Here is a 25,927-nt window from a genome sequence, read left to right as displayed (position 1 = left end):
TCTTTAGAGGCAGTAAACTGCAAACTTGTTATGACAACCGAAAAAACTAAATGATTTTAGGTTCAAGATTCCTTTCGAACAAACACAAATAACAAACTTCATCAACAGGGAGTGCCACTGTTTCTGCATTTTGGTATCAAACTCTTCAACCTTATTTGAGTAAGTTGCAAGATATAGCCAAAGGATAATTGCAAGGTCTGACACGAAGTAGCAACAGAAACCAATAATAAAATATAATGAAAACATCACGAGGGACCCAATAAGTTTAAATTTAAAAAAAAAACATCTAGCATTTTTTTAAGTTGGTTTGAGACCGATTACTGGATCATATTTAATATATGATTAACACTTGCCCCAATGAAAATGTAGAGAGCAGTGAGCTTCTGAAAGTAACAGGGCCCTGAATATACCAAAAATACTGAACAAAATAAAAATCTAACCCGAATACAAAAAAGTTGCTTATTGATGACAGTGCTATACAAGTTTCCCATTCACACCGTCCTTGTTCGAAGGCGGTTATGACACAAATGAATTGCCATTCTCTAGTTGAATATCGTTTCAAGGACGTCAATCGCTCCTCTTCTCCCTCATGGCTTGGTACATATCACTGAAACCAAAAACACTTCCATGCTAAAGGCAAAGGCTTAACCAGACTCCAACTGCAGGCACAACATAAAGTCGGAAAACATATATTATTCATGACAAAAACGTATGTCGATCTCTAGTTGATTGTCACGTCGTTCCTTTAGTTTGAAGAGTTTCGAACGTATAGCACATTGACGCTTGAAGCGAGAAATCTAGATTAGGTCAAGTGAAGTTAGCAGCTTAGAAAACATATATAATAATCCTAGCTAATTTACAACAACAACACAAAATTGATCTCAATGAACGTTCCTATCAACTAAGGTGAATTGATTATAACTTCATAACTAAACTTGTAAGAGCTTTGTAAATCAAATTATTTAAACACATATACGAAAATCCTAACTAATCTACACGAATTATCACAAAACTGAACACCTAAACTACCTGAGCAGCTTTGCGGAATTCAAAGCAACCTTTTGCCCCTGGCTCATCGTAGATTTTGAATAACATGTTTAAACAATGGCACCAAAATGATGCATCCCTACAAAAAGGAACAAAACCTAGGGTTTTAGTTTGCATAGTAACCGTCGTGCGAGTTAAACTTTATGAAGACGTAATAAATGGAATTTTATTTAACATACACATTGTCAATGAATATAATGCTACCAATATAGATATATAAAAAAATAAATTTCAAATAATCCCATGCGAAAGAAACTTACAATGTTACCACATAGCTCCAACATATTCTTGCCCTTTCTTTGTTGCTTGGCGACCTTCTTTGCCCCTTTTTTACGGTGTCAAAGTGTTGAATCCACCAGGGTTACGACATTGGTCAAAATCATCGCATACTATGAAAATAAAAAAAAATTAAAAAGAGGTTAAGCAATCGGTTCGGCGTAAATAAGTGAGTTCTAAGTTCCAAATCATAGCCTGAATTGTTAAACCGCCAATCCGTCAAAACCAAACCGTGAACCAAAACCGTACATAATTAAAATTGGCCTAACCAACTAACTTGCGTCAGTTAGGCAGTTTGATCAACTTTAATGGTTTAGCGGGACCTTTACATGCTACTAACTTAAAAACTGAATTGTGTAACGCTGAAATTTTGTGCTAGTTAAAAGATAAATTATATAACATGAAGAGCAAAACTAAAGGCAGTTGGTTTTGATACCCTTTATCACCTAGCCAGTACCAAGCTCGAATTCTTCAATTGGGTCACCCCTCTCATAACAACTAACAACTGGAATTAAAAAAAAAACAGTTCCTTCAATAAGTTTCTCAGCAAAATAAATGGGTGACAACAAAAGTATATCCTATAATTAGTAATCCATGACGTTAAAAACATTCTTTATGATCAGCACCAAGCTCCACCAAAATCAGACCACAAAATAAGATCAAATTTCATATCATATCCCAGGCAAAAAAATAAAAGAAGCGTTTTAACAAACACCTAACGTGCATACATATTCTAAGTACCAAAATACAAAAACTCCCAAACAAAATAATTCCATCAATTCAATAAAATTTCACAAATTTAAACCTCTTGCTAAGAACAAAAAAGTTAATAGAGATCAAAATAATACTTTGAAACAACAATAGACTGAAAGATATCCAACTAAATGAAAAAAAAAACGATTGATTAAAAAACTAAACTAGAAATAGGATGATCTACCAAATCGAAGGATGAATAGCTTTCAATGGTGTTTCTGGTGATTGAATCAATAAGAACTAAAGAAGATAAAATAGATTAAACATTTCTCCAATAAACGATAACCCATAAAAGATTTAGTACCTGAATTTGTAGGAGAAAAAAGTTTCACTAATAGAGTGATGAAGGGAGGGAATGATGAAGATGAAAGCGTGAAGGAGAAGAAACCTAGTTGAGATGAATCACGAAAGAAAACTGGTTGAGATGAAAGCATATCATGCCGTGATGGAAACGTGAAGGAGAAGATGGGTCTAGGGTTTGAGAGCAGGAATTGAAAAGGGCAAAGCGTGTTTTTTAGGTTTATATATGGATCCGGTATTAGATGGTCGAATCTAGGTAGTGAAATGGGGCTTCACTGAAGAAAAAAAACCCGGTGTTTTCCCGCCAAAAACAAACCTAGGAGGCTCTAATTGATTGACACATCAGCCAAAATCTTCTCATTTATTATATATAATAGATAATAGATAATAATAGATGTAAGTTGATGATAATTTTAGAGTCAAATCACATAAATGGCGCCTATACTTTGGCACAAGTCACACTTTCAGAGTAAGTTTTAAACGTTTTAAGTCTATGATTTAATTTTGTGTGGGCGCTCGGCAGGCAAAAGTGAAAGTGCGCTAATTTTAACGTAATTTTACTAATTTCGTGAAAATAACGTTAAAAGAGGGGATGGTTAATCATGCATCATGTGGTGGCGTTGAGAGCCGAAAGACAAGGGGTACATGCACTAATCAGCGTTTGTCTCAACTGCGGAGTGTTATGTGCCTTATGTTCAAGGCTTGATGCAAAACTACTATCGAGCCGACGGTCTCATTAGAAGCAGCCTCTCTATTCCTACAGGGTAGAGGTAAGGCCGTCTACATCTCACGCTTCTCAGGTCCTACTTTATGTTTGCTATTAATGGGATATATACAGAGTATGATGATGATTTAATTTTGTAATACCTTTAAGGTTTAAAAACTAAAATCTGTTTAATTTTATGGTTAGTTAGTTCAAAATATACAACAACGTACCCTGTTTTGATGTAACTTAGTAAGTTTTTTTTTTATATCATAATTAAATGATAATTCTTAAAAAATGGGTAACTTTGTAGAATAGTTACCAAGTTTTAAAAATGTCACTCAAGTTTCAAAAGTGTTTCAATCAGGTAACTCAACATTCATTTTTCATTAAAATTAAGGGTTTTTCCATCCATTTCATAGGTAACCGTGGTAATGTGGATTTTTGTTCTTTTTTTCCCTTTTATTTGATGCTAACGTCGAGTGATGATGTGGATTTTAACTTATTTTTTTAATTTTTAATGTAATTAAAGTGTTTTTATTTTTAATAAATATAATTTCATATATTAAAACAACCCGACCCTAGCTTATGCTCCATTTTTTTCTTGACACACGGAAAAACTGACATGGCTCGATTTGAATGTTAATTATAAGTTATCTAATTGGGACAAAAACGATATTAGTGACTTAATTAGAAATTTTTAAAAGTTGGTTAGTATTCTATCACATTTTCCCAAGAAAACGAAAAACTTGATTAATATAAATAAAAAAATAATTTATAATTTTTGTTATTTGGCGTTGTTTTCAAAATTGCTCATAGAATAATATAAAAGCAAGCCGACCCAACCTCCTCTATTATTTTTCTACCATCAATTATTGACATCTCGCCGTTTACAATAACGTAACCATCCATTTTTGACGAAACCGTTTAGTAGACGACCAAAGTGAATGCGACATCTAATATATTATTAGACTAATAACTTATAATCATTTTTTAAAAGAATGATTTATGGGTATAGTTTGACTAATCATAAAACAAAGTTTGCTATAAATTGATAACCTGAAGTAACTTGAATCCTCATATCTTGAATCAGACAATTCAACTAACATGGCACAAAATGCTCCAGGAGTTATCACATGCAAAGGTAATTTAACCTACATAAATACATACATACGTAAATATTTTATATCGTAGCTAATGGAATCCTGCGGTACAGCTGCGGTGATACGGCAGGTAGGTGGGCATGTGACAGTGGAGGAGATAAAGGTCGAGCCACCACAAACGGGGGAAGTTAGGATCAAGATGTTGTGTGCCAGCATTTGTCATACTGATGTCTTAGCTTGCAAGGGATTCCCCATTGTACGTTGTTTCTATATATATGTTGAAAGCATTTTTATCAACACTTGGTTATTATGTTACACTTATGTTGCTTGCTCAATCTAACACTTGGTTATTATGTTACAGCCGTTGTTTCCTCGTGTTCCTGGACATGAAGGCGTTGGGTACGTGATGCAACATACAACATTTATTTACTTTTCATTTTAGAACCAATAACAACTGCTTTTAAATGTGATACATAAGACCATTTTACTTCAAATTATCTTTTATCCACAATCATATATTATTGGTCCTGAAACAAACATGCCCTAGTGTTTGTGTGTAAATTTAGCTGACTTGGTGTGTGAGTGTAGGATGATAGAGAGCGTAGGGAAAGACGCGGGTGGAGGGTTGAAACCGGGAGACATAGTGATGCCGCTCTACCTGGGTGAATGCGGAGAATGCTTGAACTGTAAAACTGGAAAGACAAACCTGTGTCATACATACCCTCCACCATTCAGTGGGCTCATGAATGATGGCACTTCTAGGATGTCTATTGCTAAAACCGGTGAACGTTTATACCACTTTACTAGTTGTTCGACATGGTCAGAGTATGCAGTCGTCGACTTCAACTATGTGCTAAAGTTGGACCCCAAGATGCCTCTCCCCCATGCTAGTTTTCTTTCATGTGGCTTCACCACTGGCTTTGGTGCTCCATCAAGAGAAGCCCAAGTACATAAGGGTTCAACTGTTGCGGTTTTTGGCCTTGGCACTGTTGGTCTAGGGGTAGTTAACATTCCCTACCATTTTCATTCAAGTTAATAAATATAAGAGCATCAATGCGGTATGTGACTGCTGAAATCTGCCCGAGCAGTTGTTACATAAGCAAAGCGCCTATTCTTCAAATTTTTTTTTCTTTTTGAATAAACTAAAAGTTATACTTCTAAATGGAAATCACATCGAAATATAAGATAAACGGGCAACAAGCATCCTTTACAAACATCCTTACATTTTCACATAATTATTATCTCTTACATTTATTTTCCATAACAATTTTTTTTATGATAAACGGTTTTTTAATAATGTTTTCTTTTTAATCAAAGTATTGTATAAGAGAAATCAAAATAATGCAAGTATATATAGGGGTTCCATCTGCTAAAACTAAATTGAAGTTGCGACGCGTATAAGGTACTAAAGTAATTATTATTATGTTACAGTTTTAAATTAGCGTAATAATTACTCCAGTTCTTTTGTTACCCCACCTAAGCTTGTGGCCTTGCTGTTTGTCGGGTGCTATGTGGCGTTGGGGATGCTCTAAGAGTTATTTACATCATAACTAATGATCCATGTTATATTCGATTCAGGTGATAAATGGATCAAAAATGCAAGGAGCATCGAAGATAATAGGAGTTGATATAAACAACAAAAAGGAGGCAAAAGGAAAACTATTTGGGATGACTGATTTCATAAATCCGAAAGACCATCCTAATAAATCAACCTCCGAATTGGTGAAAGATATCACTCATGGGTTGGGTGTCGACTACTGTTTTGAGTGCACTGGTGTGCCATCCTTGTTAAACGAAGCTCTTGATGCCTCCAAATTTGTAACCCCTTCAACTATATACACATCTTATTAGCAAAATTATATATAGAAATGCAAGAATGTAACTTGACAAAGATTAACAGGGAATAGGTACAGTGGTACCCATAGGAGCCGGAGGAGGGCCTAATGTGGCCATTAATAGCTTAACACTCTTTAGTGGTCGGACATTGAAGTTCACAAGCTTCGGGGGCGTCAGAACCCGTTCGGATCTTCCCATCATACTCCAAAAATGTTTGAATAAGGTAATAACTCCGATGAATGAATGTGTTTGTCCCTCTGTTTTGTAAGGAAAACTACCACTTCATTATGAGTTTTAGTAATACTCTATTAATAACCAAATAAGTATAGAATATTATTATTGATATTAATACAATAATAATGATGAAAATTGATTGCGAGTGCAGGAGATACAGCTTGATGAGCTTTTGACTCATGAGATACACTTGGACAATATACAAGAAGCATTTGAGATATTGAAGAAGCCTGATTGCCTCAAGATTCTCATCAACTTTTAAGTAATGTGATTTGAAGAATAATGCCGGATGGAAAATATGAAATTTAAGTTCATGTTAAATAAAAACCCATATCGATGGTTGTCCCTCGTATAGGTTAAAAAGCATCATGTTTTTAAGTGTAATGTTTTTGGATACAACTATTATATGTTTTAAAATGATCATTTTCATGAGTTTGTTAGATCAAAACAAATTCCCTTCATAGACACATCAAACTACTACTCAAATTGCATGTTGTCACTAAGAAAATCCACTCATCTTATCCAGATCTCTTAGGATTCGGTGCCTTAAATAGGCCCACAGAATACAAACTCATTATGTAAATGAGTTTGGTTGGGCAAACTAAAAAGATTTAGATGTGCTAAACTAAATAGCTTATTGGGTTTATTTAATCGAGTTAGTTTTCTTAAAACGGTTAATTACATTACATTAGGGTGGAAGGGGTCCTCCAAAACAGGGAGTGGTGAACTTTTCCCTTTTGTTATTTACTTTTTGTTTTTCATAATTTTTTTTTCTCTTTTTTAAAACGATATTACCTTTATCAGCTAATTTAATTTTTCTTTAATAACTTTCGTTTGTTAATTAAGAAAAATACTTGAGTATGCAATTGTGTTTTTTTTCCCCTTGGAGATTCCGAAATAAGTATTATTAAAAATGAAGTATTCAAAGTAGAGTATTTACTTGGTATCATTTTACTATATGATAATAAACTAAACCGATTCTAATGTTTGGTTTTGGGAACAACATGCTTGATTTTGATACATCGTTTGTTTAACATTATCATTTGCTATGTTTCGCCGCAACGCGTGATGCCAATAAAATCTAACAAAATTTAATTACATGCGAAATATTAGTGATAGTTTATTATGAAAGAAATAAATGAGATATAGATTAAATAAAGAGTTAATTGCCTGGATAGTCATTGTGGTTTGCCATTTTTTCATATTTAGTTCCCAACTTTTTATAATAGCATGTTTGCTCCATGTGGTGTGCTCTCTTATAACTCGGATAGTCCCCTGACTCGATGGTCATTAGTTTGTCCAGTTAAATCAATATAAAATGACTAAACTACCCTTATAATTTAAAATAATAATTAGAAAACCAAAACAAAAGTACTTATATTATCATTTTCAAATTAAAAAGATTGTGAGACCCACCAAGCACCAATCATCCTCCCTATGTGAGTAGCCACTTCTCTGAATAGTTTCTGGCGACTCTAAACGATTTTGCGGTAGTAGTGGTTACAAAATCCCATCCTTTCTCTCTTATTATGGATCTACACTAAAACAACTTTCCAAGATCTATCTCAAATTATCTGATTCTTTCTCTCTCTTGATCTACCCTAAAACGATACTGGTGCATGTGGTGTTGTGGTGGTGGTTGTCTAAGGTCGCCCAAAACCGACTCAAACTTGAAACCAGTGTGCAGAATCACTGGAACCAGTCGGTTTTATGGAACAATGATTGGCAGGAATGTTGACTAATCTTTACGGTTTCAGGTGGCAGAAAGGGCACTTCTTTTATGGAACAACGACCAATCTTCAATCTAATCGGTCACAACCACAAGTGATCTTACCCATCATCTTTCCAGCAATTGAAACCAATGTGAAGAATCACTGAACCAATCGATTCTTAATCTAACACTTAATGTGATAAATGTGCTCATAAATATGGATAACATGTTGTTTCACAGAGAAATGTGGCCGGAAAATGTGATGATCGTGGCCGGCTTTAAAGAGTTACCGGAGAAGAATGTGATGTGATAGGGATAAGTTATTTTTTTAAGGGTTGTATTATTGAGATACCTTGGAAAATTAAATCGACACCTTTAATACGCATCGTATAGGCCTACACGATGCGTATTAGTTGAAATTCAGATTTCAAGGTCAGTCAAAGGCTGACAATGTCCCCATCATGCGGAGTAATACGCATCGTATAGGCCTATACGATACATATTAATACTAGGTTGTCCTTCAAAGCTGACAGCTAGGGTTCACATGCAACCCCAATACGGATCGTATAGGCCTATACGATCCGTATTATAGTACGAGGTTGCTTTCTATCACTCAAAAGTGATTGAAAGTGATTGACGTCAACCCTATTCAGGTCGTATAGGCCTATACGACCCATATTGAATTGTGAAATTGCATTCTGCTTCCCCTATTTAAGCGATGAAGGAGACGAAGGTAATATATCATCTTCGTTTTTTATTTACATTAGCTAAAAACATGTCTTGGTTCAACCACATTTTCGGCGAGTGGTCCGACACACACACGAGCACGTTTATTCCGGAAAGCAGGGTGGTATAGCATTTTCTTAACTTGCTCTGTTTTTTTGTTTATGAATACTTAGCACACCGTTTGTATTAGGAGGGGTCTGTTGTCTCTGATTATTACGATGGGAGATGAAATGATGATCAGCCGGGGGAGGTCGTGTCTGGCTTTCGTCCCCATCATAATGAATCGTTGTTGTCAGACCTCAACGAGGTAAGTATTTATTTATTTTTTTCTATTCAGCATTAAACTTACCATTACCTTTTACCCGTTTGTTTTTTTTAGTTTGCTGTACCCCGCCAACCGTTGTTGCCAGATCTGAACGTGGTAAAAAAATTTACTTATTATTATGAAGGTTTTTAGATGTGCCGTTATGATTTAACCGTTGTTTTTTAGTTAGTCGTGCCTAACTATGATCATGGTCATGGGTCTCAGTATACGATGCGTATTACTTTTTATAATGGGGACATTGTCAGCCTTTGATTGGCCTTGAAGTTTTAATCAACCCTAATACGCATCTTATAGACATATATGATGCGTATTAAAGGTATCGATTTAATTTTTCAAGGTGTGTCAATAATACGACCTTAAAAGAAACACATTATTACTCATAAAATTATATTTACAATATATATTATACATTTATTCAAACCACGCAGGACTAGGTGGATGTAGTGTCTGTGTTTCTTAACGTTAAATTTTACAAGGAGATGACTTTTTTTTATTTTCGAAAGCCTAAGGACCCGTGTGTTACACGGGTTGGTAAAAGAAATTTCTTCATTACTACTGCTGACATTAAATATTATACTTTTATACACGTTAAAACACAAACGAATATATTAGATTACAACGACAAATTGAAATAGATGAATATGCAACGATCACAATTCGTTGAAAATCTTTTTATAAACCACATTATTTGTTTTATCTGTAGGTTTTTCTTTGTAAAGTATTGGTATTTTCACTCCACCTCATGTTTTTACCCTTGATAAAGCAACATATAATTGACCATGAGAGAGGACGGGTTGTTTCAAGTACAAACCAACTCTAGAAAGTGACTACCTTTTACTTTTGTTGACTGTCATTGCGAAACATACGACCAGTTAACGAAGAAGGCACCCACTTAGATTTTGGGTTGCCCTGTAAACTAATAGAGTTATCTCAGTTTAACTTTTTTTTAATTTAACCTAATAGAAAATATAAATAATCAAATATATGTTATATGAACTATTTAGAAATTTTTTTTAATATATGTTATATATGTGTAAATATAGTTTAAGAACCTGTGAGTTTCGCGGATTACTCAAAGTTAATTATATAATCTTTAACAATGTTGACATAAAATTTGAAATGAAAGAAATGTTCCTTTACTTATTTCTATTATATTATTTTTAAGTCTTTACCTAAAATTTTGAAATGACCGAAATGTAATTATCGTAGGATTTTTAATATATGGATCAAGTCAGAACGGCGTGGTGGATCAATGGTGATTATTAGAAAGCTGGCAGTTTCAGCATATATAAATCCTGCCAAACCCCACCTACAAATAGGTTTTTATGTACGCCATATATAAGTGTGTGTATTTTGTGTGTCATCCATGTGTTTATTCGAGTCCCTGAAAATTTACTTGCTCTTAATCTCCATTGTTGATCCAAAACATATTAAACTGGTCAAAGTAATAATCGATCTCAACCCCTTTAAAAATTACAATAAATACCCGCGAATTTCGCGATGTTGGGAAATGATTTGTTTTTTATTTTTTGTGCCTAAAATTCGTTTAAACTGATCATAACCATACAACACGCATGGACATATAGAAATCTGAAGTTGAACATTAAGAACACAATTCGGAAAGAAAAACAACTTATTATGTTAAAACATGTTTGGGTACATGAATCAATGGCCCAGATGATGTTAAATGAAAGAGGAGAGTCTATTGTTGTTTTATTCCCTGTCCATTTGATCTAACATCAATCAACGGCCCAGATGATGTTAAATGTGGGTGTCAAGGATCAAGACCTTTAGCGGCGACTTTTTAGATGTCGCTGCTAAAAGTAGTATTTCTTGTAGTGATACTAAATATGGGTGTCAATCCGTACCCAGAAAATTCCCTTTAGTTAACATATTAAATATAAAATTTCTTCTTACTTGGGCAAACCATTGAGCGGATCAAGAAGAGCTTTAGTTTAAACAGACAGCACATCAATTTGATTTCTAATGGACCCTCTAGCCGCCCTCTTTAATGAAAAGATAAATATTATCTAAGGTTCTCGCTCATGCGCTTTTGCTTTGCCCATCAATGCTTGAATATACCTAGGCTATAACATGAGATACAGAGTTACAGACCATCATTAATATCAGATAAAGGCCTCAAAAAAATTTAATATTTACATTTTAGATATAATACTAAACATGTGCAAGCAATGTAAAAAATAAAAAAAAAAACAATAAAGATTTCGCGTCAAGTAACCAAAATTCATTAAAAAGTGGGATAAAGTGTAAAAACGCTAACCCATGTTGCTGTTAAGTGCTGCAAAAGTCTTCTAAACGTCGGAATTCTTCAAGTGCAAAATAAAAAAAAAACAGTTCATTTGTCACATGCCTTAACTCGGAAAATTTTAAATCATCGTAAGCAACAAAAGCCTATACAAACCCCGCTATTGATGTACAATAGTAGGAATAGAGGCCTTATTCATGCAAAAAATTGTGAGATTCACTTTCACTCTTCAAGTAATTATAACTATCAATAAGATAACTCCTAACATGACACAATGGCAAAGACAAAAGTATAAATGCATAGAAGGTTATTATATTACTCTGATCTTTAATTGCTATATCTTTTTAATTTACACTGTTTTTGTCAAAAAAGATCTATTCTCATGTAAAATTTTAGGATCAGTAGGTGTCTTCTCTTTCTTAACTTCCTTTAGCTCATCAAATCCAAACTCTTATTTGAAGACCTGTGTACTTTTGTTTTGATTTACTTTGTATTATTATATTATAACCTTATTAATAAGCAACTTATTTGTGCAAATGATACTTGTACAATTGACTTTGGGAGTCTTTCAAAAAAAAATATAAATTTTCCTTTTTAACCTTAAAGTTTTAAAGTTTGACAATTTAAGTTTAAACTTCTAATATTTGTTTCCTTTTTAACCCTAAAGTTTTAATCTTTGACAATTTACCCTACAATTTTAATCTTTGACAATTTAAGTTAAAAAATTTTAATATTCGTGTGAATGTTACATGCTCAACCAATCAAAACCGAACTGGTCAGTTTGAATTTGAACCCGTTTCAGTAAAACTCGTGTGAATGTTACATGCTCAACCTCTATTCAAAAGGGGGTGGCGGCGCAACTTGTTGCCCGACTACCTGCCATTGCTTTGTAATTGCTCTTTTTCGCGTGGAATGATATTGTTTATTTAAAAAAAAAAAACATTGTAGTACTTACCCGAGCTCGCATATCAATAGCGTGGCCCCGACCAACACCAAGTGCTCAACCTTTCCATTTCAAGAAAAAAAATGACTTAGAGTTATATTCTAATCTAAAAACATTCACACACGACGCATTGAAGGAGTTAAACTATACCTTAATTCAAGCTTCTAAACATTTGAACATTGGAGCATTCTTAAGCATTTAGTCTAACCCCATCATCATACCAATAAAGGTGAGTTGATGAACATGAAGCGATATATAAAGCATACTTATAATACAGTTAAAAGTCTTGAACTTAAAAAGATACTTAAACATCAAAGCTTACTTACATATTTTTTTCGTTATCAAGAATATAAAAGACGCGCTACCAGTGGACAAAATCCATTCTTTGGTTGGATTCTTTAATATAGTATATATGTATCCTATATAGCACTCATTCGAGCTGGTACTGTTCACCAGTTGCATTTTGTATATAACATAAACAAAGCGGACCTACAGAACCAATAGGTTATTATTTCAATTGAGCCAAATTTAAAAGGTCTCCCCCAGTGCAGTCTAAATAGTTGATGATTTTAGTGTATACTTATGTTGAAACAAACCTAAATTATTGTAAGCTTTTGCATAAGTGGGTTTCTACCACAATTGCTTTCTCTATCTATCTACCAGTAACATCCTTTTTACCTTGTATATTTATTTAAATTGCAATCTAGTAATAGATGAATCATATTGCTTTATTAGATACTGATAGATGTAATTGTACCTGCACTATGTAGACTACACCAAAGTTGTTTAACGATTGAGAGAAATTGGGTTTAGTTGACAAAGACCACTTCAAGGGAGAAAACAATAAGAAAAAAAAAGAAAAATCAGAATTAGATCATGTATTAGACATCTGACACAAATACCTGCAATGTTTACCTGATAACACTCTAAGGCTTTATCAAGGTTGTCTTGTCTCGGACTCCAAGATTATTGCATGTTTCTGCACAATAGAGATTGAAGTGGAAAGCAAGCGCATAGAATACTTATTTTTTTCTTTCTAAAATGACCCATTTGTCTAAAAATATTTTGACCCGTTACCCGCCGCTTTTCCAGGCTTAGACTGCGGGGTATGGGGCGGGGGTTTGGGCGTGGGTGGGCTGAAAACGCTCAAGCCACCACCCCGGGTGGGCATGGGTTTGGGCGTGGCCCCTTTTTCGTGGGTTTGAAGCCGGGCGTGGGGCGGGCTAGCAAGGTGACATGGCAGGCTCTCAATGGCTATGTGTCAACTCATGCCCCCAACCCAAGCTCCCAACTCAAGCCCCACCATACCCCATGGGCGTGAGTTTTTTTTCCATTTTTTCCCATTCCACGTGTCAACAAATGCCCCAACCCATGCCCCAACCCAAGCCCACCATACCCCACAGTCTTAGTTCCAACCCAAACTAATTTAGGCAGCGCACCCACATTGCCACCTCAATAAAAAAAACAAACTATATTAAGATCTAGTCTACTCACCAGAAGAAGATAGGGACCTCATGTTGCTATGGTGGACCCCTAGATTCTTCATTCCACGTGTGTTCCTGTATTCGTATCACAATTCCAATTATGACGAAGAAAACCGTGGTGACGACCCACATTTATGGAGAAAATGGCCACAAGAAAACCCAAGCACTTGACTCAACTAAACCTGAGCCAACAATGGTTATACAATTAGTGATGATTGAAATATCAACAACAACAATATGAAAAGTCAACATTATAAAAAAAATCCAAAAGAGAAACGAATCTAAACACATATACCATTTTTTACACATTAATAGCTACTTTACCATTCTCAGATGTAAATTTCTCCCTGTATATCTTATTTTGCTAAAAATAGAATTGAAAAGCTGCCTTTTCTAGTTCCAAACGTGCGTTTTTTTTCACGTTCTATATCCTGTAATCATCATCACCCTAATTATATTGTTTTAAAAGGTTTTAAAGTAAACTAAATGGTACCAACTACAGGAGTTCACGCTGTGTCAATGTTTCCTGCAGCTCTTGCTTATGTAATTCTTTATTCTTTATACGGTATATTAAGTTGTTTGACATTTAAGTTTATTAAAAAAAGAAGTTAGCATGTAGCCATTTGTTATCGTATTTAGCAAGTAGCCATTTATTAAAAAAGAAGTTACGAACTATAGACAAAATGTATTTCAGGTCGACCCAGCCAGACCCGTTTCAAGTTGTACATAGAATTACCCATTTTAACCCCTCCCATTATGTAGTTACTGAGCCCACCTGACACGCCCAATCTTCTATCTTTAAATCAAATATTAGTGTTTTTCAAAGGAAATATACATGAAAGATGGGGTAAACAAAATAAGACAGAATCCTGTGATGCTTCACAGACTCAAACCGGATTACTTTAGCAACTCTATACATAAATGAACGATTAGGATAGAATGGAGAATTTGGAATCAAGAAACAACCTTGAACAATCGCACCGGCATTTACGAATAGTGCAGGATGGCGTACGGCTCTTCACAAGTAAGAATCTCCCATTCAGTAGCTCGGGAGCCATCCACAGCAGGGTTCCCCTAACTCCACCTGAAACCTAAGTGTTCCTCTTGATTTTTGATAGTCCAAAGTCACCTACCTGTGTAATCATAATGTCATTCAACAATACACAAAAAAAAAAAAAAAAAACCACCCAACCAAATACATAATTTTCATATGATAACCTTGCATATAGGGTGTGAAGAATCCTTCATATTCACAAGAAGATTGTCACATTTCAAATCAAAATGCACAATGTTCTTGGAGTGCAAATACTCCATTCCAAATGCCACATCCATTGCAATTATAAGCCTCTTTCGGTGATCAAGATGCCTAAAAATGTCCACACACATTTTAGATAAAATATAGAGAGAACTAAAGATGCAACCACAATATGTTGTATTAAAATGAAGGTAAGTATTACCTATCTTTGCCAATGTTCCATCGGGCCCATCTTGTACTACACCTTAAAACGACTCGTTAAAAAATTCCATGGATAGAAGACACAAGATTACCGATTATTAAGAAACAATCGAGAAAATTACCTTACATAGTGTTGATCAAAAGAAGAATTGCCAAATCGTTGATAAAAAGATCTTGCTCACAAAATCAAATATCACACAACATTAGACAATTTAACTTCACAATATATCAACGAATATACCCTAATCTGAATCACACAACTTTATAGATTCGAATAATAGAAAGTTCAATTAGATGAACTATAAGTTTATGGATTCGAAAAACAGTAACACTCACAAATCAATAAAGGCTTGAATTCTGTTCGCTCCAACATTACATGTATGTTCATAACTTTAATAAACAACTTCCCAAGTTCAATTAATTCTTCTTCAATACACTCCCTAGGCAAGTTCCTCAGTTTAAGAGCCTTCGATGGAGTCTGTGTACCAAAACTAAGGCTGACTGGATACCGATGCCATTCGCACTACAAATCTCAACTCTGGCAAAACAAAAAGATCTATTAATCGATAACCTGTTCCCATCCAACTGAAAAAAAAATTAAAGAACTCGATAAACACTCCAATTTATGTCCAGTACAACATTTTATAAACCAGCATCTTAACCTAATAACAATATAGTGAAATCGAAAGGATTGTTTGCTCTCGATTAACATTGTCCAGTTTACCGTCTTCAGTTTTCGAAACCTTATTAAACTAACTCCAAATTGGAAGACACCGATTAACAAAATATTTTCCGGAAAAAAAAAACTCTAGTGTTCGAGTCAATCAATAAATCAATACAATATATTCAAGTATTGTATTTAGATATTAAGAACCCTAGCAAACTAAATACAAATCAAAAGACGCTAATTAACGAAAGACAAAAAAAACTCTAGTGTTCGAGTCAACAATACAATCGGATTTAGGAATATGAGTAAACATCGAATTCAATAACAAAAAAACAATGTTAATAAACATAAACATCAGATCTGGAATTTCAAACGGACTTAGGGTTTCTACATAACAACCAGGTTTAGGATTTCGTTTACAATCGGTTTAGGGCTATTATTAAGCATCAAAATCTATACAAAAAAACATAAAGTAAATAAACATAAACAACAGATTTACAATGACAATCGGAATTAGGGTTTCTACAACAGAAAAATACTATTTCAAAAAGCAAATCAAATTCGGAAAAAATAAAGAATGATTAAACAAAGAATTTAACAATCTAAACTTACAGATTTCGAGATGGATGAACAAAGAAAATCCGATATAGATTGAAGAAAAGGACGACGCAGATTTAGAAGATGCAGAAGTGAAATCTATATATGTAGCTTGAATGAGAAAATCCATTGAAATATGGAAAAATTTAGGTATTCGTAATAATTGAAGAGAGAAGGCGGTGAAAGGTTTTGGTGTATTCAATGACATTGAATGAATACGTTTTGAAAAGAAATCTCAAAGAAAGGAGATTGAAGGAAATGTAATTGCCGCCTAGTGATGAATTCTCAGTCTTTAGAGCAATGCCACATCATCAAAATGATTGGCTAAGAATAAATCTTGTGGCTTAAGAGAATTCATTTAGTATAATAGATAGATATACTGTTATGACCTAATTTTTTAATTTACATTTCATTCTTCCAGGTCTTATTAGAAGTCGGTGCGCTGCTCACTACTTTTATAAAAGTTTTTGTGGATAAAGTTAATTAGTTTATTGAATAATTGCCAATGTTGGGCTAATTCATTTGGTAGAAGCTCCATCTCTTAGATCATACGGTGTGGAGGAGTGAAAATGGTGTGAAAGCCTCCTCTATGCCGGAACACTGACGCGTGCGGGGCCGTGGGGCTAATGGCGTGGGTTTCTCAATTGAGGGGGGGGGGGGGGAGGGGAATGTAACATGGAGGCAGGTGATTGGTGGGTGGTTTTTGTGTTTGTTTTGATTGGTTGGTTGAATTTTAATTTTTTTTTTTGAAACGCCACTTTCAAGCCTCCACCCGTGCTAGTTTTAAAAACGCCAACCCGCTGACATGGCTGCCACGTGCCGCTTCATGCCCTTTCTTTCAAGCCTCTTACACCGTATAGCCGTAATAGAAGGTCTTGGGTTAAATCCCAAACAAAATGATTATTTGATGTAATTGTAGTGATTAAGTGTTGTGTACATTAGCCGTTAAAAAAAAGCAACGACGTGAAAATAAATCTAATGTATCTTCAAACAAGAACTTAGGCATCAAAGAATTCAGTCAAAGCTCATCATTTACTTGTGTTAGCTGTACATTTGGTTCTATTTTTGGGATACATGATGGAGATGAACTCAAACTTTGAAACCAAATTTCATCTGCTACAACTGCGGTGGTGTCATTGTTACGATGCCATGACCAATGAGCGTGTGTGTTGTTCAATATCCTCAATCGACCATGTCCAAAGCTTGATTCCCGAAATATTGACAATGAAGGCTTAGGCTCTTTGTATCTTCAAACATCCAAAAAAAGAAGTCTCAAAATTAATTGTAAGTAGGTGGGTCAAACACAAATACTAGAAAATAACAATAACCAAATAGCATTTCCTTCTTCTCGAAATTTATTGACATTTGACACTAGTGTTACAAATTGACATATTTGATTCCTACAAATATTATACTTGGTAACACCCTAAATTCTAAATGTAATACTTTATTGCGAAATACGAAATATTGGTATGAATAAATATTTATCTTCAACGATGTTAAATCCGTAGGATGTAAATGGGTCTTCAAAATAAAACTAGATCTGAATGGAAATGTTAAACGTTGTAACAAAATATTGGTTACAAAGGGCTATTCTTAAAAGGAGGGAATTGACTATCAAGAGACCTTTTCTCCCGTCTCTCGAAAGGATTCTTTAAGGATCGTTATGGCCTTAGTCACTCATTATGATTTAGGACTACATCAAATGGTCGTCAAAACAACTTCCTTACCGTTGACTTGCAGAAAGATCTGTTCATAAAACAATCTGAAGGTTTTAAACTAATTTTCACTGGGTTCCTTTTGGTAGTTTTTCACTAATTTTCATTTTTTTTTCCAAATCATCCAAGGTTTACACTAATTTTTGGGAAAAAAAATTAGTGTAAACCTTGACTTGTATGATTTGGGAAAAAATAATGAAAATTAGTGAAAAAAGAGCTTAGGAAAGAGATTGCGTGGCAAAATCAACGATGAAAGGGAAGGTTTGAGAATGATTTGTTGATTTCTTTAAGCAATTTCAGGCAGCTGGGGGTTTCGATTTGGGATTTGATTGCATATCCCTATTTTTATTTAGGTTAAGTTTTGTATTAGGGATCTACACTACATGTGGTTTTCTTTTTATAAGAAGTTAAAAAAGTTGTTTTTATTATCAAGATAGTATGTTGTGAATTTAATTAGAATGATAAATTTCAATACTTGATAACATATTCAAAAGCAACAATTTGCCCTAATTTTCAGTTCCTATATTTTAATCTTAGGTAACTTACAACATGGCGAGGCCTTCTCTATTCCCTCCATCTCCAATTGTTATGTGTATGGGACCACATGGATCAGCATTGTTGTCATAAATCCTTGTCTGTAAAAATTAACAAGCCCTTTTTTCACAACTGCCTTGTGTTACAATTATAAACAAAATGAAATTAAGAGATGGATGCATGGCTTACAAAGCGTTCGTATGCGTGAACATGGCCAGCAAAAACTATGTCGACACGGGAGTTATACAACATTTCCTCCATTGCCACCCTCATGCTTTCACCTTCTCCTTGATGAGCCAAATTCGAATTATACCACGGGGCATGGATGATCACGACAACCCATGGTGTTTGCGATCGATCAATTCTAGCGACATCATTAGCCAACCACTTATATTGATCAGAAAAATCCGCATATGAGCCCAACATAATAATGTGAGTTCCCACTACATCAAATGAGTAATAGAGGTTTGATTTTGATCCACTTAGTTCGTATGGCATGGGCCAACGAGTGTTGTAGGCTTTGAACCCATTTGGGTAGATGATTGGAAAAGTTTCTTGTTCATGGTTCCCTTGGGTCACCATCCATGGCCTACGGCTAGCATATGGCTCCACCAAACGTCCAAATGAGTCCCAAAGTGGTTGTTGTGTATCCGCATAAGATAGATCACCAGGGAGGAGTAGAACATCATAGTTTGTTGCATTCATATGATTCAAGGTTGTGGCCGTCCATCCGGTTTGTCCAAGGTCACCTGCAACTGCAAACTCAATGGGAAAGTTAGCAGGTGGTGTACGGAAGTTAAACTCTGGGCCGGAACCACCGCACCGGTAGTAATATGTGGTGGCGGGTAGTAGTGGTCCAATTGTGACATGGTGGATTTTTCCAGAAGTATAGAAGAAATAGCGGTACGACGTGTGTTCTCCGGTGCCGGACGAGTCATATTTCCCGGGAGTTGTTCCGTAGTCGACAGTAGAGGGCACACGACTTTCGTCGGTCACCCATGAAACCTTCATATAATTCTTTCCGACCAACGACACATGTACCTACAAACATTAAAACCACGATTGCGTAAATGACCAGGCCTTGTCATGATTTTTGGTTGTAGGCCAACCCAATTTGGATTGCTAGTCATTCGGATATGTTATCATCCATTTGTTAATTTTAGTTTGTTTGAAAGTTTATTTGGCAACACTCGTTTGCCTTTTTATTATATCTTTGTAAATTTATAAAACTAGTTATAAAAACTGTCGACGCGTTGCAGCGAACTTATTTTGTTATTTAGTCTGTGTTTATATTTGTTTGAAATCAATACAAGCGTTGCACACGAAACCGCTGACAAGAATAAAAAGAAAATGTAGAAAAGAAAAACACTAAAAAATAACCGAAAGAAAATCAACTAAAAAGTTGTATGGTAATGATGTTGTTCGGTAGAAACTCGTAGTCAGAGATGAGCAAATAGTAATGGGTACCGGTACCGAATTTCCTGAACCGAAAGATCCTAAGTACCAGTTCGGTACTGACGTTTGGCGTTCCTGGTATCGGTTCGCTACCGGTTTTTACATTCATATACCGATACCGTAACTGGGGTATCAGTTGGCACCAAGCTCATCCATATCCCTGAAACTAAAAAAAAGGTGACCGTTGTTGTTCGTACGGTACCCGTGATCAAGGATGAGGAAATGGTACTGGGCAGGAGTACCAAATTTCTCGAACTAAAACACTATCAAACTCAATCGGATACCGACTTTTAGCGTTGAACCGATATTTTCAATACAAGTATCGGTTGACACCAAACTTATTAAACTTAAAAAGTAAAGAGAATAACAATTATTATAATATTTTATTACAATATAATATATAAAAGTTACTTTTCATTTCCTTTGGATTTTAATATATAGATAATTATTATTATTATTATTATTATTATTATTATTATTATTATTATTATTATTATTATTATTATTATTATTATTACCCTTATATTACCCTTATATTAAAAAAACAAATGAAATGAACAGTAAGTTCATTTAATGAATATATTACTCGGGTACCAGTATTGATATCAAACTTATCAAATTGGGTGTATTTTCGGTACCAGTTCAGCACCGGTATTCATCGGTTTTTACCCTCAAATGTCAGTGTCGTATACTGAGACGCACCGTACCAGGTATATTCGGTACCGGTACCCACTTTTGGGGATTTCGGTAATGGTATTTTCCTTACCGGTTGGTACCGAGCTCATCAAATCCTGTAGCAACATAGCAATGCAAGTAATTGCACCGTTTATATTACTTTTCATACACACAGTAAGTAAACTATATTTCGTTTGAATGAGCTTTTATATACACAACAAATTATTTTGCTTTATTTTTTTTGTCTTTTTCTGTAATGAATGAATTGTAGCATGTAAAATTAACTTGGATATTTAGATTATTGATGAGCAAATCGTATCAAATCCTGTAATCAAACCGGTATCGTATCGGTACCAAATTTACTGTACCAAATTTAGTATACTAAATCATTTTCGGTACCAATTTGGTCCCCACCTTTGGCATTTTAAGAATCGTTACTTTTGGTTCGACACCGATCTAACACCATAGTTATATTTATTGTTTTTACCTTCAAATACCATACCGTATTATACCAAGCATTTTCGGTGTCGGTACCTAACTTCGATGATTTTCCGGATCGGTACTTTCGGTACCGTTACCAGTACCGAGCTCATCCATATTTTAACGTGTTGGCACCGTAATAACTGAACTGAAAACAAACGAATTTCCAACGTGTAGGACTTGTGAGTCCTATTCTTATATATTAGGTTATTTAAAATCGTTTTTTAGGACGGAGTGACTATCCTTTTCTCTACATTTTTATTTATGTTTCGATATTCGGTATCTGTTCGCCGTTACTGACACACGGTTTGCAGTCATTGAGTCCCCGCCGCAACGCGCGGGCGAAAAATCAACTAGTTATATGATAATAATACAAATGAATGAACAGTAGTTTTATAATATTATAATAACCTATTACTATATGATAATAATAATAATTATGAGCAAATGGTATTAAGTACTGGTACCGATATCAAATTTACCAAATCAGGTGTATTTTCGGTACCTGTTCGACACCGATATTCACCGGTTTTTACCCTCAATTACCGGTGTCGTACCAGTACCGATTATTACCAAACCGTACCGTACCAAGTATATTTGATACATGTACCTACTTTTGGGCCTATATATTAAAAATAGAATTAAATTTTCTAGGGGTGCCTTGTGAAAAGAAAGGAAGAAATAACTAAGGTTGAAGAGTCGGACTCATTATATATATATATATATTAGTGGTCAAGGCTGATGAATAGTGCTTTCATTAGTTATGTAATTTCTTATGTAATTTCTTTTATATATAATGAAGAGAGATAGAGATGGTATGAAAAAGTTTTGGTGGTCTGGTGGTTAATGCAAATATTACATGGTAACAGGGGCGTACCCACCCTAAGCCAAGGGTGGGTGGGCGCACCCCATGAAAAAATATTTTTTAGTGTTATTTTTCGCTGGAAATCTCGACCGCACCCCTTGGAATTTTTCTGCCGCACCCCTTGAAAATTTTCAACCGCCCCACTTAGAAAAAAAAGTAATTATTAACCACTTATTCACTTAATTATTTAACTCAATCAAAGTCCAATCTGCAATCAATTTTTATTAACACAAGCCCAAACCCAACCTAAAGAAATTTGAACTAAATAAAATAACCCAAAGCCATCCACCCATTCCGTTTCCAAATTCCGCCCCAAAAAAAACTCCCAGCGCCTTGACGCCACTGCTCACGACCTGGTGGCTTTTTTTACCTGAAAAACCAAAATTCCGGTTGGACCGACCCATATTACGTATGTGTAAGGGTTTAATCTTTTTATATTTTTTTTTTTGATTTTTTTTTGTTGTTCTAGACTTGTAGTTAAATGATTTTCTTGTTTTATTTATAGCTTTGTTTGTTTAAATGATTAGTTACAAGTAATCAACATTTAATATTAGGGCTTGAATGTTTATATATATAATTGAAAGTTATGGACTATGGTTGAACATGATTGTTTATTTTGTTTAAGTGTTTAGTGTTGTTTTATGAACTTATGGAGCAAATTATATGTGTTAGGAACAATGAGTAAGAATGTAATGAACTTATGACGTGTTTAGTATCTTTAGATGATATTTTGGATATATTTCAAAAAAAAAAAAAAAAAAAAAAAACCCTGTAGGGCACAATTTTAAATACGTTTGTAAGTTGTAATGACGTTTGACGTGTTTTTGATGATTTATAAATTTTAGTTTGATATTCTTTTGTCTTACATGATCCGACCCGACCCTCTATGAACCGGTATTTTTATACAGCTAGGGGCCTAAAATCTTTGAAAATATTCCGCACCTCAAGGAAAAATTTCCTGTGTCCGCCACTGCATGGTAATTTCACCCAAGCTTGATACATGCTCCTTTCAGTGTCTTTTTAAAAAGTTTTCCACTAATATTTTATTATTTTAGCTCTTCTCTAATTGCTTTCTTTTCCATTATCTTCACAAAGCATATTTGATTTTTTATGGTTGTTTTATTATCAAGGTTAATAATTTTCTTAAATCTTTTTCCTTTTTCTTAAATCATATTTTTTATCATTTAATTTGATATATTTTCAATAACTCACGTTCGTTAATTTTTTTAAACCCTAAGTATGTAGTTTTGCTTAATGTTTTTGTCGACATTCCAACATAAATTATGTTAAAAACGAATTTGTATTCAAAATAGAGTATTTATTTAATACCGTAAAATGATACGATGAAGAACTGAACCAATTGGACAGTTTGGCTTTCTAAACAACAACCTTCATTTAAAACAATATTTGTTTTACGTTATCGTTTTATATTATCATTTGCTCCGTTTCGTCACAGCGCGCGACTTAAAAAAAACCTAGTTTAAATTAAAATTAGGAGTATATTATTTTTTGATTATCTGTGTTTTATGGTTTTAAACACGTGAGTTCAAAATCAAAAATATTAACCCCTGATTCCCTAACCACTCATTTTATAACGTTTTGAGTCCGATTTACAACACCTGTGCTTTTTTTTATTATGAACTCAAGTGGTTAAAAGCACTAAAACACATGGACTCAAAACGTTATAAAATAAACGCTACTGGATTCAGAGCATTAAACTTTTTAATTATGGAGTCAACTGGTTAAAATCACTTACTTTTATTTGATTATTTAAACTAATAATAGGTTGGTTTCAAGTGGGCTTATGGAAGATGTTAGTTACATGGGCTAGTTTTATTTTTAAAAGTGGAAAACTCATATATCCTCCTCCTCTGCATCTAATTTGAATAAGAGTGAATTGCAAGTTTTGTCCTTTATCTTTAGGCCATTTTGCAAGTTTTGTCCTTTATGTTTAAATTTGACGAGTTTTGTCCTTTATGTTTAAAAATCAAGCACGTTTTACCCTTTGGGCCTTAAAAATCAAGCACGTTTTGTCCTTTATGTTTAAAAATCAAGCACGTTTTGTCCTTTATGTTTAAAAAATCAAGCACGTTTTGTCCTTAAAAATCAAGCACGTTTTGCCCCAAAGGGTAAAACCTGCTTGATTTTCAAACATAAAGGACAAAACTCGTCAAATTTAAACATAAAGGACAAAACTTGCAAAATGACCTAAAGATAAAGGACAAAACTTGCAATTCACTCTTTGAATAATCATAAATCTATTCAAAACACATGTTTACAATCATGCATAATTTACAAAAATCATAATCATGTAATTTTGCAGGAAAATGGCCTCATTTATAAATGGTATTGGGTTAGAAATCCAGCAAGCTTCTATTCTAGCTCAGCTTGTTTGGAAAAGGGACTAGCTCCGCTGGGGTCACAAGTTTTTTAGACAAGAAGATAACTACCATACCATGAACTAGAAAAGAAAAGAAAAATAGGCGTAGATACCACCTACCTGCTGTGGATGTGATTCTGGACGATTATGAGGGGTGAAAACGATGGGCCGTGGTGGTTGACGTACCAAATTCACCACCGATGCATAGTGTGGCCATACAAGAAACAAGATCGAGACCAGGAAGATGTGGCAGTCGAATAGTAATTTCTTCTGCATGCTTAAGTGTGGAGGCGGCAAACATTAGATTACAAAAGTGGGTGTTTAAAGCAAAGCAAAGAGTTGCGTATCATATGATTGCAGTGGCGTCAAGCAAACTACAAATCTGGGACAATATTTTCTATGGATATGCTTTCAGCAATCTAATGACACACATATTCTCTCTTTTTCTATTTAATTTTCCACAGAAAATCATTTGTAATCAGAACGGCTCATAAAAATCTTTATTAATTGCGCATGAAAAATGTAACGTAATTTAATAATCACACAATATAATTTCTAAAATCGTCCCTAAGGTTTATTCAAATTTGCCATGGTCACACCTAGGGGTGCAAACGAGCCGAGCCGAGCCCGAGCTCGACTAGGCTCGAGCTCGAGCTCGTTTAACATATGAAAGCTCGAGCTCGAGCTCGGCTCGATTCAAGCTTTATTTCTAAAGCTCGAGCTCGGCTCGAAGATAATTTTTCAAGCTCGAGCTCGCTCGGGCTCGACTCGTCTAGTATTTATTAATTAATTTATATTAGTTATAATTATTATTATACATATAATTAAGTTATTTTTTTTATATTTATATAAATGGTAATTATTATTATATAAATATATGTTTAATATATTAATAAAAAATATATAAACAGAAAGCTCGTTTAGGCTCGCGAGCCGGCTTGAGCTCGATAAGCAAGGCTCGGGCTCGGGCTCGTTTACTAAACGAGCTTGTTTTTTAGGCTCGGGCTCGAGCTCGAGCTCGTTTAAGCTCGGCTCGTTTGAGCTTTTTTTCGAGTCGAGCTCGAGTAGCTCGCGAGTAGCTCGGCTCGTTTGCACCCCTAGTCACACCTAGACAACTGTTAGAAAACCATCCAGAAAAATCCCACTACCACCAACAAAAACACCCACACCACAAACCAGATCTAGAAAAAGCAAAATTTGTCATCCAAGATGATGATGAAGAAACACCTGAAGCATCACCTATCAAAACAACGACTACCACCGCACCATCCATCACATCTCTAGCATCAACCACCATTGCCATAACCATCTACTCATACCCATGGAATTAGAAACTGTGTCATAAGAGATACAGTCTTTCTATTCCACAAAAGACCCAAACCAGCTCACCTTC

General features: G+C 34.6%; 2 protein-coding genes and 2 long non-coding RNA genes across 13 annotated transcripts; 1 reads left to right on the top strand and 3 right to left on the bottom strand.

The window, feature by feature from the left end:
- Positions 1-210: 210 nt before the first annotated feature.
- Positions 211-2,591, bottom strand: LOC110908306. 2 transcript variants are annotated; one of them, XR_004879248.1, is made up of 5 exons: positions 2,381-2,591; positions 1,760-1,828; positions 1,308-1,436; positions 1,030-1,126; positions 211-659 (listed from the first exon to the last, which is right to left on the bottom strand). It is a non-coding gene; the product is annotated as an uncharacterized LOC110908306 (long non-coding RNA). The 2 variants fall into 2 exon arrangements; XR_002574500.2 differs by having other exon boundaries at positions 211-797; positions 2,381-2,590.
- A 1,522-nt stretch (positions 2,592-4,113) lies between these two features.
- Positions 4,114-6,719, top strand: LOC110908307 (alcohol dehydrogenase 1). The gene is made up of 7 exons (XM_022153225.2): positions 4,114-4,223; positions 4,296-4,438; positions 4,544-4,581; positions 4,771-5,182; positions 5,761-6,000; positions 6,083-6,241; positions 6,404-6,719. Exons 1-7 carry the CDS (start codon positions 4,187-4,189, stop codon positions 6,512-6,514), a joined length of 1,140 nt encoding a protein of 379 aa, XP_022008917.1. The 5' UTR covers positions 4,114-4,186; the 3' UTR covers positions 6,515-6,719.
- A 3,910-nt stretch (positions 6,720-10,629) lies between these two features.
- Positions 10,630-16,693, bottom strand: LOC110908308. Of its 9 annotated transcripts, none has more exons than XR_004879243.1 (13): positions 16,443-16,693; positions 15,500-15,701; positions 15,286-15,336; positions 15,165-15,200; positions 14,926-15,073; positions 14,674-14,840; positions 13,718-13,889; positions 13,139-13,202; positions 12,550-13,049; positions 12,374-12,426; positions 12,236-12,285; positions 11,296-11,341; positions 10,630-11,101 (listed from the first exon to the last, which is right to left on the bottom strand). It is a non-coding gene; the product is annotated as an uncharacterized LOC110908308 (long non-coding RNA). The 9 variants fall into 9 exon arrangements; XR_004879244.1 differs by having other exon boundaries at positions 12,374-12,712; positions 12,981-13,049; positions 16,443-16,692; XR_002574503.2 differs by having other exon boundaries at positions 12,981-13,049; positions 16,443-16,690.
- Positions 16,694-17,408: 715 nt separating this feature from the next.
- On the bottom strand, positions 17,409-24,854 carry LOC110908309 (purple acid phosphatase 22). The gene is made up of 4 exons (XM_022153226.2): positions 24,655-24,854; positions 18,869-19,720; positions 18,692-18,780; positions 17,409-17,674 (listed from the first exon to the last, which is right to left on the bottom strand). Exons 1-4 carry the CDS (start codon positions 24,808-24,810, stop codon positions 17,446-17,448), a joined length of 1,326 nt encoding a protein of 441 aa, XP_022008918.1. The 5' UTR covers positions 24,811-24,854; the 3' UTR covers positions 17,409-17,445.
- Between the last annotated feature and the right edge of the window lie 1,073 nt (positions 24,855-25,927).

This window comes from Helianthus annuus, chromosome 14 (genome assembly GCF_002127325.2).
Source record: "Helianthus annuus cultivar XRQ/B chromosome 14, HanXRQr2.0-SUNRISE, whole genome shotgun sequence".
NCBI classification, from domain to species: domain Eukaryota; kingdom Viridiplantae; phylum Streptophyta; class Magnoliopsida; order Asterales; family Asteraceae; genus Helianthus; species Helianthus annuus.
This window is presented reverse-complemented; position numbering and strand designations above follow the sequence as displayed.

Excerpts from the sequence above, each read along its gene's own strand:
- LOC110908307 (XM_022153225.2), top strand. The coding sequence starts at position 4,187 with ATGGCACAAAATGCTCCAGGAGTTATCACATGCAAAG. Across the intron at positions 4,439-4,543 it reads CTTGCAAGGGATTCCCCATT|CCGTTGTTTCCTCGTGTTCC; the intron begins GTACGTTGTTTC and ends ATTATGTTACAG. Across the intron at positions 6,242-6,403 it reads TCCAAAAATGTTTGAATAAG|GAGATACAGCTTGATGAGCT; the intron begins GTAATAACTCCG and ends TTGCGAGTGCAG.
- LOC110908309 (XM_022153226.2), bottom strand. The coding sequence starts at position 24,810 with ATGCAGAAGAAATTACTATTCGACTGCCACATCTTCCTGGTCTCGATC. Across the intron at positions 18,781-18,868 it reads TTCACGCATACGAACGCTTT|ACAAGGATTTATGACAACAA; the intron begins GTAAGCCATGCA and ends TAATTTTTACAG. Across the intron at positions 17,675-18,691 it reads AGAGAAGGCCTCGCCATGTT|ATACAAAGAGCCTAAGCCTT; the intron begins GTAAGTTACCTA and ends GGATGTTTGAAG.